Source organism: Sinocyclocheilus anshuiensis, unplaced genomic scaffold (assembly GCF_001515605.1).
Source record: "Sinocyclocheilus anshuiensis isolate Anshui unplaced genomic scaffold, SAMN03320099.WGS_v1.1 scaffold409, whole genome shotgun sequence".
Lineage (NCBI taxonomy): Eukaryota > Metazoa > Chordata > Actinopteri > Cypriniformes > Cyprinidae > Sinocyclocheilus > Sinocyclocheilus anshuiensis.
Genome location: NW_015540855.1, coordinates 126685 through 140534, shown reverse-complemented (window position 1 = coordinate 140534; position 13850 = coordinate 126685). Strand labels below are relative to the sequence as shown.

The window sequence follows — 13850 nt, the reverse complement described above, 5'->3', positions numbered from 1 at the left end:
GTACAAGGAAATGAAAGAGTGTCAAACCAATTAAAAATCCCAGTGGATTATTAAAGAAAAACATTTGAAATATTAGGTTGGGTTTTAGGCATGAAACTTGATTATAGACATATTAATGTTATAATTAAATGTATTTTTAATTTATATTATAATTTATCATTTAGGTTTAGGAACTAGAGGAAATAAAGGATCACACACAGACAAAAATCTTGGTCTAAAGGTTGGTACCTTTAGACACTGGGGTGGTACACACAAAATATGAATATTAAAAAAATAAATAATTAATATGTTTATTATATACAAATTATATAAAGTTAAACAATAAATACAGAATAGGCCATAGAAAACAACTGGCCTATCAACTGGAAAAACACTACAGCAGTACTAATTTAATATTAAAATTTTTTTAACGTATTAATCTGCAATGTGTTCATTTATTTAGGTACTCTTAATTGCTCTTATTGCTTTCACTGGGAATATTGGTTTTCAGAATGGTCAGTCATACAGCATTGCAAAATATATTTGACTGCTGAATGCAGTGACTGACGAATCTGAATCAAGAATTAGAGTGTGCTGTAATAAAACATGTTATTTTACTACAACTTCCTTTCAAGAATGAGAGACAACAGTTTCCCCATTTCAAAGGTCAAAAGTTATTTTAAACCGACACTGACATGAACCCTAACTGTAACAGTATGACATAACAGTCTTGACAATCTTCATACATCTCTCTTCACACATATCTTCTCTGATTTTAACTTCCCTCACCCTTTTATCTTTTGTTGTGTAATCTAGTCTAGCGTTAATCCGATATAATCTATCAATTAATCTAGTGTAGGTATCATGCTTTATATTACAGTACGTAAACCAGTCTTTAGTGTTATATAGCCTACCTCAGCATGCATGTGTAACAACCTGTGCTTATCTTCAACTGTTGTTGTCATTGCATTGAGACACTATTAACAGACACTATACTTGTTCAGGTTGCTACATTTTCAGCATTAATGTCAAATGCATAAGCATTGATATTTTGCATATGTGCATTTGGCTGCGGTGACAAGCAGGCATGTCTGTTATGTAACCTGTAAAACCTGTAAAGTTGGCTGATTGAGAGGGTTAACATGCCAACATGGCAATAAGAGAACTTTTAATTTATTAGGAGCCTAGACAGATTGATGAGGGTTCCCCCTTAGGTATCAAAAAGTAGGATATAGTTAGCTATCCAAGAACAGTTATGAAACCCTCCAACCACAGGCCAACCACATTAGTGCGAAAAGGAATGTATGTCCTGTCAGTAATTTTCAGTGAGAAGCTGAGGTTCCTCTCGAGCAACCAATATTGTGCAAAATTAGTGTTCAATACGATATCATTCGAGGTTGCTATGGTTACCTCCTCAAGCACGCGACTTCTTCAGCGTCTATGTAGCACGCTCTAACAACCTTGTACGTTTTGTGGCAACTGAAATGTTGTTTACAACGTTTTATATTTAATTTAGGTTCAATCTTTAAGGAATTCATGGGATCGGAGTCGGACCCAGTATGTTAAAGAGAGAGAGGCGCTGTCCAATTAAGCAAGAGTCTTATGTGTCGAATAACGGGAGTAGTGGCGTCACAGCTGTTGGGAGGAAACACGTGTCCTGCAAAAACTAGTTGGTCACGGTTCCCCTCATGAAGCGGCGCTCAACCAGAACTGACCGGTAAGATAGACTACCGACGGACTCACGAGTCACAGCTGTCAATCGGGTCTGTCCTTCTCGTCGAAAACATGGTGAAAAAGGCTAAAAGTCCCGTCACTTACGCAAAAATGAAGGGAATCGTTTCATATTTTACAGGTAAGCTCAAATACTTGGCTATTCCTCAAACTTTAATAAAAATTGACATCTTGAGATTTTGGGTCAGATATACCACAGAACGTATTTGCCTCAATAAATTAAATGTTTTAATATATAGCCTACTAACACTTCTATCTATCTATCTATCTAATATATAATATATCTATATAATATATATGGAAATTTGATTCTTTTTAAATTTGTAAAGATAAAAAATATATATTTAATTACTATACATATTTGAACACCCTAATAAGGGTTGTTCTGTGTCCACTATATGGAGATATTTCACTAATTAAAAATTATTTTGTTTTATTTTGTCAGCGTTAATTAAGGACAAGAAGCTCCGATCCAGCCACCCTATCTATCGACAGTGAGTTTCGTCCTAGTCATCATTTTCCATTGCATGAGCTAAAAGTGAAGCAGAGCATGGCTCTGTATGTGTTCCAGTACAGAGTTCGGAAGCTTGACTCATTATTTCATTATTTCTGCAAAGATCAGCTGAAAAATCAGGAATGACTTTAGTCCTTTGCACTACGATGTCATTACAGATTGACCACAGTGTGCTTTAAAGACAATGACCTACTTATAACATTCCAAAGTGAAACCAGTAGCCAAGTGCTGTTCCATATAGGTGTTGAATGACTTTGAGGCAGTTTTAGGAGAATACATAGACATAGAACTAAAGCTTAACATTTGTCTAAAGCACTTGCACTTTTCTGATATGGTTTCTTTCATTCCAGGATGGATTTCTTGCGACCTGAGGGAAGTCTTTCTGAAGATGACGGAGCAGCAGCTGTAAGTGAACTTTACAAGTTCATGTCCACTTGTGTGTTCTTGGCCTACATACAGATTAGCAATATCCTACTTTAAGTATTAATAAAGGTCTCCAGTTCTTTCAGAGACATAAGGCCAAGTCAGCTGCGCTGATTTGAGTTGCTGTACTGGTTGACCTACAGTAATCTATAGATGTAACAGGAAGTGGAGTGAACTGTGCTGTGGTTTCATATGTCACTGGAGTAAGCTGCTGACTCGCTCTCTCTCTCCCTGATTTCTCTCCCAGGTTTGTTATAGTAATCCACAATCAGAGGAGCCACAGTCTCGGTAAGCGGGTGCTCAGATATTAAGCTATATGGACATAAACATATACAATTACATATAAATATTTATTTAAATATGATTTTAGGGTATCTGTGGCTGATTTTGACTACTTGAAGGTGATCGGGACAGGAAGCTTTGGCAAGGTATTATGTTTATAGCGTTTCACTCTGCTTTGTATTTCTTTAATGTATGAATATTGTTTGAACCTTTCTTTGATTGTCTGTACTCAGGTGTTCTTGGCCTCACACAGGGAAAATGGCAGATATTACGCAGTCAAAGTTCTACAGAAACACATCATCTTAACAAGGAAGGAGGTGAGTATGACTGTATAAATATGTGAGTATAATTATTTGATTCATAATGTGTCGGTGTGTATTCACTGTGTTGTTTTTTTGTACAGGAAAGAAATGTCATGTGTGAGCACAGAGTGTTGTTAAAGACTCTTAATCATCCATTCCTGGTGAAGCTCCACTTCAGTTTTCAGACTAAAGACAGACTCTATCTAGTGCTGGACTATGCATGTGGAGGAGAGGTATGTTTACTTAGCTACTAAATAGGGACATTCCATAGAATGTATTATTTTTGTTTACTGCTAGTTATAAATACTACAACCTAGCCCTAACCCTAAATGTTATGCATTTTTTTAATTGTGTGTGTGTGTGTGTATATATATATAAGTTATAAATACTACAACCTAGCCCTAACCCTAAATGTTATGCATTTTTTTAATTGTGTGTGTGTGTGTGTGTATATATATTTTTTTTTTTGTCAGATTTAGCTTACTTCTAGGTACACATACACAATCAAGTACAGCACAGCTTTGCATCTGGACTTGTTTATGGTGATAAATTCATATATAGTTTCAAGTCAGATGTCAATAACCGGATTACCCAATCAGAACTTTATAATTGAGCTACAGCTGGTTTTCAGTTTTTATCTCTCTGTCCGAATATACAAGACACAATGTTTAATTGAATATTGAATTGAAAAATCACACATCACCTCTGTTAGAAGAAAAACAACAACAACGAAGCCAATTGTAGTGGACAAACTACAGTCGCATTATCTAGGTCCCGTTAGTCCATCTTTGCAAAACCAGACTGGTACGATTTCAGGACTAAAGCATTTATAGGACATAAGGAATTATTGATTTAGTCCATCTGAAATTGAACTTTTAAAGCAGCTGTTTTCAACCAGGGTCCGCAGGATGACTTTAAATTATTTATGTGTTTGTGGCAAATCCAAATAGTACTGATGTGCATGTATTAATGATTGTCTATGTCATTTTTGCAGCTTTTTTACCATTTGCAGAGAGAAGGAGTGTTTGGAGAGCCCAGAGCCAGATTTTATGCTGCTGAGATGGCCTGTGCTTTAGGATACTTACACTCCCTGAAGATTGTCTATAGGTACCAACATTCTGAAATATCTGTGCCTCTATAATGCAGATAAGCCCATTCTGTGCTTAGTGAGAACAAAATTAACACTAACTTCCAGCAGATTCACAGTAATCCATCTCTCTCTCACATGCTCACAGAGACCTGAAACCAGAAAACATTCTGCTGGATTCTGCAGGTCATGTGGTTCTGACCGACTTTGGCTTGTGTAAGGAAGGAATGAGTGGACGTGGCACCACCAGAACCTTTTGTGGAACACCAGAGTACTTAGCACCTGAGGTTCTCCTGCAGAAGGAGTACGACAGGACTGTGGACTGGTGGGGTTTGGGAGCTGTTCTTCATGAAATGCTCTATGGCCTGGTAAACAAAACCACCAAATGAATGCTCATTTAAATAAATAATACAGGTAGACAGGTGTGTTTTACACCCACTCTCTCATTCCAGCCACCTTTCTACAATGCAGATCGTCTTGAGATGCTCAGAAATATTATTTATCAGCCATTGGTATTAAAACCCGGAGTGTCTAGTGCAGCCAGAGATCTGCTGATGAGACTGCTAAACAGGGACAGGGCCAAGAGACTAGGAGCAAAACGTGACCTGGTAACCCAACAAGCACACACACACATTCACGAACAATCTGAAATTCATTTGTCTTGTGAGTGGCTAAATGTCATTTTGCCCTTATTTGGCTTTTAGACCGAGCTGCAGTCTCATCCATTCTTCTCATCTATTCACTGGGATGAACTTGTTGCAAAGCAAATTCCTCCTCCTTACGTTCCCTTATTGGTGAGTTTTTTTTATTGATGTATTTGTTGTTAAAGGGATTATTCACCTAACAATTAACATTTTTCTGTTTCAAACCAGGGCAAATTTTTTCTTCTGTGGAACACAAAAAAAAATGTTTATTTTTTATTTTTTAAATGTCTTAGGCTTTTTGTCCATACAGTAAAAGTCAATGCTGATTTTCACTGTATGGACAAAGACTTTCTTCAAAATATATATTTCTCTCTCTCTGTTTTATTTTTTAGTCCATACAATGAAAGTCACTGGGGTTCAAACTGCTGACTTTCACTGTATGCTCAAAAACATTCTTCAAAATATCTTCTTTTGTGTTCCACAGAAGAAACAAATGCATACATGTTTGGAACAACGAGAGGTTGAGTAAATGGTGTGGGAGACGAGAGATGATTTCATACAGATAACATGTAAATAATTGATTTGTTTACATGTCTGTATTTCAGTCTGGCCCTGGTGACCTCACAAACATTGACCCTCGGTTTACAGAACTTCCTGTTCCACAGTCGCTAGGAGCATGCGAGGAGTACGGAGCAACCTTTCCTGGCTTCACCTACATCAATGAAAACATTCTCTCACTGACTCGTGGACATGAAGACAGAATTCTGTCAGACCAATAGACATTTTGTCTGAACATGTTTCTAACGATGTTTAACTTAAGCAAACTCTGAAACAGTTCATTTTTATGTTAGCTGGACCAATGCTTTTGCACGAGACTACAAAGTCTCTATCAAATGTGACTGTGTTTTTTAACACTCATGTTATTTAATTCCCTTTTTAACCCTATTTGATAAAAAAAGATATTTGTACTGAAATACAATGATTAGTGGTGCTCTAACAATACTGTGATGAGATGAAGTGAGACTACAGGTTGCATCAGATGTTGGATTGTAAAAGTTGAGATGGAATGAATATTAAATCTCAGTGTTCATGAAATTGTGTATAGTATTCAGATGGCATTGGTTAAATGTTTTTGATGAAATTGTATGATCAGTAAAAGAATGTCCATTTTTGGAGGAATTGTGGAAACAATTAAATTATTTTAAGCAAATGCGGGTTTATGGAGTATCATTATCATTATGGAGTTTAATTATAAATGGTTAATGTCTCAGTTAACATGTTTTAATTAAATTATCAAAAACTTGCATGCTTACAATTCAGAGTTGTGCACAAGCGCTGCAAATTACTGTAAATCGAGACCTGAATCACGAAGTAGAATCTGGGTCACGAAGTAGCACACAGTTGTCATCCACAGACCACTGGAATTTATCATTTGCGACTGCTTTGCGGTGTTTATTGCCATTTTTATCATGTTTTACAATGCTCTGCTGCCTAAATTTGGCTCAAACCTACTTTGAAAACAACGTGCTAACCTCTGGGGGGGAGGGGGGGGGGAGTCACTTTTATACTCACAGCGCCATCTTGTGGCGTCGTCACTGTCTTCCTTTTCGCCACTCTTGCCACAATGCGGCTGTCAAAACATTGTATTTAAACATTATGAACTTCAGTTTACAACTTGACGCGGTGTTATTTTATTAATAAGCTCTGCCTTTCTCTTTTTATTGCATATGACCAGAATATGCCCTTCAAAAGAGATTTGTGGAGAAAAGCTGAACACGTGATTGTTACAGGAAATCAAATCATCACCAATACAATGACTGTAAACTGAAAGGATATTAAAACCCTACTCTTAAAACGGCACGTTTCAGTGAGCACGCACTTTAAAGACTGCATTAAAACGAAACGATCGCAACCCCGTTCGAACGCCACAGACTGGCTGTCTGTTTTTGTTTAAAGTGCGTGGAAAACGCAAAGAGAATCAAAACCATTTTCCTTATCTGTATTATTAAGGCCTTAAATTGTTTTCCAGCAACAAGCACCGATAAAACGAGTATCGCGCACAAGTAAAATCTAGGGTCATGTAAGGACACACTAGGACTAAGTTGCTCTGGTTCTTTGTTACATTAAGAGCATCTGTCACACATATATGTTGCGATGAAGTTTATCAGGGCTGCAGAAGTTGGACAGACACATATTAACCCGCGCATGCGCAATAACGCCGCCATCCAGCTCTAAATAAGAGTTGAGAGAGAAACGAGGTGAGTTGCACGTTTATCAATAAATACAACGTTAATGTCGTCACCCACGCAGTAAACAACGATACGAACACAGAGTGCGTTTATTGTTTAACACTTTTCAACCCTTGCGGCTATTTTCAACGAGGTTTAAAAATCGTAAAGATAAATAGAAGTGACAAGTTTGTGCAGAAGAAATTAAAAGCATGCAATTTGTTATTTCCTCAGGTCTGCGTGCACCTGAGTTGTTATATTCATATACGGATGAATGGCAACTCATTCCAAGTGCCTCGGGAAATGTTTTTCTTTTAGGATAAGCACGTGAAACTGTTGATTTGGTTTATTGTAGGATGCCCTGCTAATGTTACAGCTAGCCGGGGCTATCAGTCGGGCTAACGACATTCCGTGACAAGGGGAAAGTAAGGAGTTTGTTGACGAAGGGGAAAACATTGCGTTTTAATAAAACAAGTTGTACACTTGGCCTTCCCGTGTTGGTTAAAGGTCCGAGCGACGTGAATCAGACCAGAGAACTGTTATAATTTACATAGTTTAAACGTGTCGGCGGCCCTTTGCTATGCTCCGCCATTTTGTGTGTCAGACGAATGCTAGTAATGGGCGCTCGGCGCATTGCACTTTATTTATGCTAAGAATAAATTCCGTCATCACTTGAAATATCCAAACAAACGTTTTTTACTAAAGCAGACGAGCTTTTAGGTGATGTTTCGGAGGCGACGTGACTGCACAGTCTGGGATTTTGATGAAATTTTGATTTAAGATAAACGGCAGGTCAAGAACGTTATTACATTATTGCACGTTGTATACGAATGATAACGTGCTTAAATAACGACTTTATTATTTGAAAACAAATACATCGTGCATGTGTGCGTTTTAACTTGTCATCGCAAGTATCCGCGAGCTTTTAAAGCACAGATTTATCGAGATTCTTTTAAAACAAGGAAAAGCTGAACTTGTTCGTCTAACTTTACTTTTAATTGCTTTCCTCCATTAGTAACCACCAAAGTAGTTTAAATGTGTCAGTGAGAATCTGCATACATAGCTAGCCCATCAAAATTTACATCATAACTATGTAGAAATACATATTTTGGTCCTCGTTAAAGTGCTTGGTGCAATCCGTACTGCGAGCAGCAATCGCTCTCTAGCGGAATTGACTGGAACTGCAAGCGCCGCGCAGCTCTTTCGTAAGTTGCGGGCGTTTTGTCAGCCGCAGTCAAAACACGGTTTTCGAGGCGAAGTCGTCATATTTGAATAATGGAAACAACAGTTTTGTGTTGTTTACTATAATAATGTGTGCTGACCTACCTTATTAAAAACGTCTTAGCGAATTTCATCTACCCTCTTGCCACATGGAAGTGATTATGATTGGGCCTATGAAGATCACTGACCATAGACCGAGTACAATAATCAGTTTTTTACAACTCAAGTCGTTTTTATTAGCAAGCTATGGAAATAAAGCATTTGTATCTTAGTCTCACATTATATTGCATTTAAAGTTTTCTATGCCAGTCGCAGTAGATTTTTTTTTTGGTCCCGAAATGCACTTATGTATGCATTACAGTGCTTTGTTGATTGTCCTCAAGACGTAAAATAATTTAAAACCAGACAAAACAAGCATTAAAGTAAACTGAAACAGCTAAAATGTTTTTCGCATATTTCTACAATATTTCATATTTTCATTCACCCCAACAACTGTTTTTTGTTTTTGTTTGTTTTTGTTTTTTGGAAGAACCAGGATTCCCACAGTCTTGGAAAACCTGAATATATGAGAAAGTCTAATTTAACTTTAAATAATGCCAATGGCATTTTTATAATGGTTGTTGTTGTACATTTTAGTAGTTATGCCAAGCTCTAAAATATCAAGTAAAACATATTTGTAGTTTGATCAAATTTAAGATGCTTACTTCAGTCACCTGTCCATGTCGTAACAGTATATTTTCTCTTTTGACCTCCATAGATAAAGATGGCAGAGACATCTACGAGTGATGGTCCTGCCGCAGGAGCCGATTTTGACATGATGAGCGCTCTTGATTGGAAGGACGGCATAGCCACTTTGCCAGGAAGTGACATTCGGGTACAAATATTTAATGTATATGATGCATAAAGAGTGGAGTGAGGGACATATTTGACTATTAGGAATGTGCTAATGCAAAAAAAAACAATTTCTGGTCTGTTTTTAGTTTCGGATGACTGAATTTGGCACCCTGGAGATCGTCACAGAGGTGGAGCCCAAAGTTAAAGAGGCAGAGCTTACAGGCCCACAGCCTCAAACTACAGGCACCAGCAACACTCATTCTTCTGAGCAAAACAAAACATTAAATCAGACTGCAAAGCCCCAGTCAAATACAGAGCATCAGACAAATGCAGTGGGTGAGTACCTGTAACTCGCACATATTCCTACCAAATCGAGGAATTATTTGCCCTTTTAATTCGTTTTTGGGAGCTCAGTATCTCTTTGCTTTCTTTCAGTTTCCACTGAGCCCCACAGGCAGGCAGAGAGCAACAACGCTGTGGAAAGCCCTAGTGTGAGTACAGTGCCCAATGCGATTGTTCCCATGACTGAGGCGACTGCAAACTGCAGGTCATGTGGTCACTCTGGTTCACGCGAATCCTTTCTACAAGGCAAATATTGCAGCGCTCCTTGTGTACAGCCCACCAGTGGCAGGTACATGTTTTTGGCATTCGCTGAGCTCTGCTAGTTGCACTGTTTATAGTGTATTAAGTCTTTGTGTGTATGTGTGCAGGTCAACCCCAGCTGAGGCTGTCGAAGGGGAACGTTTAGGTAAACGTGTGAGAAAGAAGAAGAAGATGTTTATGGAATCTGGAGATGAAGAGGAGGACAACATAGAGGAGGAAGAGGTAATACACACACACACATCCACCTCAAACAAAGGAGATCAAATTCAGTATTAATGAGATGTACTAAAGTGGAATTTACTGTATTGCTCAATGGCAATTTTTTTTTCTCAGGAGAAGGTTAGATCCTCAAAGGGGAGACGAGCAGCTAAAGTTGCTAGATTAGGTTGGTAATATTCATTTATCTCTCACATACTGTACATGCAGAAACACAAACTCTAGTTAAAAACACTAATTATTTAATAACGCTGTTAAATGTAATTTCAGAATAAATATCCACACTGTACATTATGATGTTGTGATAGCATTTAAACAACTGAGTTTTTGAGTTTTTAGTCTTTTATTTTACTTAGACAAAACAGTAAAGAATTGTAATATTGGCCATTTATCTGTTATCAGCCATAACATGAATATAATTTTCGGTTGGCCAAATACTTTTTTTTATTTTTCTATTGCTGCATCTCAACTTGTATGGGTAGATTTTGTTTTGTATATTTTCACTCGGTTTCAAATTGTCCTTTATCCTGTGTATTATCAATTGTAATGATTTTTCCATGTATGATCACTTAAATACTTTCCTAAGTCATATAACTTGCCTCTATTTGATGTAGGGCTGCACAATTAATCGAATTTCTAATCGCAATTACAATTACGGATGCCACAATTACGTAATCATTCAAAGCGGCAATTAATCGTTCAAAGTCCACTTATGTTATTCTGCATGCTTAAGATGCTTTTTGTTTCTTGCTACATGTTATCTTAAGGGTTTTTCCATCGTTTTAATTTTTAAATTAATTATATTATAATACCATGCATATTTTTACCTTTTTATTTAAAGAGAAACCAATCCAATGTATAGTTGACACTTGAGGCTAAGTTAATACTATAGAAAAGCAATATAAGTTTTCCAGATAGTGTTTTCAGCTTGTTTATTTTCATATAAAAATATGGCATGCAGTTGCTTCAAACAAAGGTGTAAACATCATTAATTTAATCGTAAATTAATAATCGCAATTACAATTTCAAAGGAATAATCGACAATTATGATTTTTGTCATAATCGTGCAGCCCTAATTTGATGCTGTGTTCATAGTGACTGCACCTCTGGTAAAGAAGAAAACCTGGAGTTGGTCAGCTTATCTAGAGGAGGAGAGAGCCATTACTGCTCCCTTGAAACTTTTTAAGGAGGTGAGATACACAGCATATATAGCTTGTGTGTCTGTTCACAGTTATATAGGTAACATGGAATGCTTAGGGTCCTGATTAGGATGGTTAGTTTGATGTCAATCCGTTTTTGTCTTTAGAAACAAATAAGTGTTACTTGAACAAAAACAGCTCTGCATCTGGATGGAATTTTACGCAAATTCTGTGAAATTGCGTAATTTTCTGTTTGTCTGTGTTTGCAATACAGCACCAGTCGTTTCCTCAAAGCAGGAATGGATTTAAAGTTGGCATGAAGTTAGAGGGATTGGACCCCAGTCACCCTGCTTTCTTCTGCGTTTTGACTGTTGCAGAGGTAACCAGAGTCAAAAGTTCCTGTGATTTTATTTGATATGTGATTTTTAAAGAAAATATATAGATAGCTGTGCTTATTGTAAAATGTGTATTTGGACATATTTGCCTTCTGTTCCAGGTGCAAGGCTACAGGATTCGGCTTCACTTTGATGGCTACCCTGAGTGCTATGACTTCTGGGTAAATGCTGACTCATGGGATGTGAAGCCGCCAGGCTGGTGTGAGAAAACGGGTCTCAAGCTATTGCTGCCAAAAGGTGCTTAATGCTGGTTGTCTGTTGTCAAGGATGCAACATGCAAAGCAGCTCTTGTGCAGAGCTCTATGTTTGTTCTCTGTAACATATTAGATGTGTTTTATAGTGTTTTATATTCGGAATGGTGTGATTACAAAATGGTCTACTAGTTTTTATTCTGAAATTGAACATAGATGTAATAGTATTGTAATTGACACGATCATTGATTATAAATAATAAATACCACAAAATATAATTAAATAAATTAATCGAAATATAATAAAAATGTAATTTACTAACTGTAAAATATATAATGAAATTATAATTTATTTTATTTGTTTAAAAAATGGTTACGTTAGCATATTTTTCATGTTGTTTTATAACATTTGGAATGGACAAAACTGCAGGGTTTTTAGACACTCTTAGGGGCTATTCACACAGATCATGTATTTGCTTTGAAACATGCGTGATGCGGGCAGTGGAACGGGGGAAAAAACGCAGGGTCTTGAGATGTGCTGTATTTTTGGAATGCCTTGTTATGCTCAAGATGCTACAAAAGTAGCGAGATGCGAGCTCAACAGTCAAACGTGTGTTTACAAGGAAAACAATTGAAAAGTAGCACAGTGGAATGGAAAAATGTTGCATATGCCATTGCACATGCTGCTAGAATATTCAGTTTATTTAAAAAAACTGTAAAATGGGTTGCATATGCTGTTTTTGTAATATTTGTGTGTTTGCTTACAGGCTGCAAAGATGGAGAGTTTAACTGGAACACATATGTAAAGAACTGTAGGGGTCAACTGGCCCCCAAACATCTCTTCAAGAGTCTTAATACAGTATGTCATTTTATATGCACACAATTATAAAGTATTTCTCGTAGATTCTCAGTGTTAGTTTCTGTTCTGAAGATCATGCTGTCTTTTACAACCATGTGTTGTCTGCCATATTTAGTCGGTCACACCGTCAGGATTCCGTGCCGGGATGAAGCTGGAAGCCGTTGACAGGAAGAACCCATCACTCATCTGTGTTGCAACCATTGCTGCTGCTGTCGACAACCGACTCCTCATTCACTTTGACAACTGGGATGATTCGTATGATTATTGGTAAAGATAGTGACTGAGCAGAATTCTCGGAATTGCTCATGATTGTGTAGTAAATTAAGGTAGTAAATGAATTGTGTTTGTTCTCAGGTGTGATGCCAGCAGTCCATACATTCATCCGGTAGGGTACTGTGAGGAGGCCGAGTTAATGCTCACTACACCTGCAGGTGAAACTCTTTTCATGTAATATTCACCCCTGCATCATTTACATTTCTTTCACAAATGATTATGGAATTCTATTTTATATTGTGTGAGAAACAGTAATACTATAAACACAAAAAGTTATTTCCAAAATTAAATGATTAGCAGCTTTTGTTTGACATTGTTCTAAAGTTAAAATAAATAATTGAAATACTATCTAATGAAAATATTTACAATTTATGATGTACCTAACATTTTGTATTCAGTTAAAATTGATTAGTATAACATTTTTTAGACTAATGAGCATGATGACAAGTGGTTTTAAGATTATTTAACGTCTGTTTATTTTTGTGTCTTAGATTATAAGCCTCCCAAGGTTTTTACTTGGGAGAAGTACCTTGAGGAAACTGGAGCCCAGGCTGCACCAGCAAGAGCCTTTAAACAGGTGAGGCTTGATTCACCCCACTGAACCATGAGAGGTGCTGGTTTTTAATTATTTATGTTTTTATTTGAATTGTAAATGACCTTTGATCTTTGGCCATCCAGAGACCACCACATGGCTTCCAAGTTGGGATGAAGCTGGAGGCAGTGGATAAACGTAATGCCATGCTTATTCGTGTAGCCACCATCTCTGATGTAGAAGACCACAGAATCAAGGTTTGATTCAATTGGTTACGTCGCAATGTTGGAAATATTTCTGTTTAAAACCATGAAGGCAAGCCAGTGGATATCACACAAGCAACGTGCAAACTTTTCAGTCAATTCATTATGCAGAAAGTGAAAGTAAAAATGGAATGA

General features: G+C 37.1%; 2 protein-coding genes across 5 annotated transcripts in view; both read left to right on the top strand.

Moving 5' to 3' along the window:
* The first annotated feature begins 1596 nt into the window (after window positions 1–1596).
* Window positions 1597–6163, top strand: sgk2b (serum/glucocorticoid regulated kinase 2b). Its single transcript, XM_016485295.1, has 12 exons — window positions 1597–1831; window positions 2156–2204; window positions 2575–2629; window positions 2895–2935; window positions 3018–3075; window positions 3163–3246; window positions 3333–3464; window positions 4226–4338; window positions 4467–4686; window positions 4771–4926; window positions 5023–5112; window positions 5568–6163. Exons 1-12 carry the CDS (start codon window positions 1765–1767, stop codon window positions 5739–5741), a joined length of 1239 nt encoding a protein of 412 aa, XP_016340781.1. The 5' UTR covers window positions 1597–1764; the 3' UTR covers window positions 5742–6163.
* Window positions 6164–7098: 935 nt separating this feature from the next.
* Window positions 7099–13850, top strand: part of LOC107687798 (lethal(3)malignant brain tumor-like protein 4) — a 15974-nt gene continuing 9222 nt past the window's right edge. For 2 of the 4 annotated variants that reach the window (XM_016485261.1, XM_016485258.1), the window contains exons 1-8: window positions 7099–7220; window positions 9169–9285; window positions 9392–9581; window positions 9681–9876; window positions 9956–10070; window positions 10182–10233; window positions 11160–11254; window positions 11478–11531. In XM_016485261.1, coding sequence (XP_016340747.1) covers window positions 9175–9285; window positions 9392–9581; window positions 9681–9876; window positions 9956–10070; window positions 10182–10233; window positions 11160–11254; window positions 11478–11531 — 813 coding nt within the window. In that variant the 5' untranslated portion in view covers window positions 7099–7220; window positions 9169–9174. The other 2 variants (XM_016485259.1, XM_016485260.1) reach the window with 2 other exon arrangements.

Coding starts and splice junctions, on each gene's coding strand:
- sgk2b (XM_016485295.1), top strand. CDS start 1,765: ATGGTGAAAAAGGCTAAAAGTCCCGTCACTTACGCAAAAATGAAGGGA. Junction 3,247..3,332: donor TCATCTTAACAAGGAAGGAG/GTGAGTATGACT, acceptor TTTTTTGTACAG/GAAAGAAATGTCATGTGTGA. Junction 4,927..5,022: donor TAGGAGCAAAACGTGACCTG/GTAACCCAACAA, acceptor TTTGGCTTTTAG/ACCGAGCTGCAGTCTCATCC.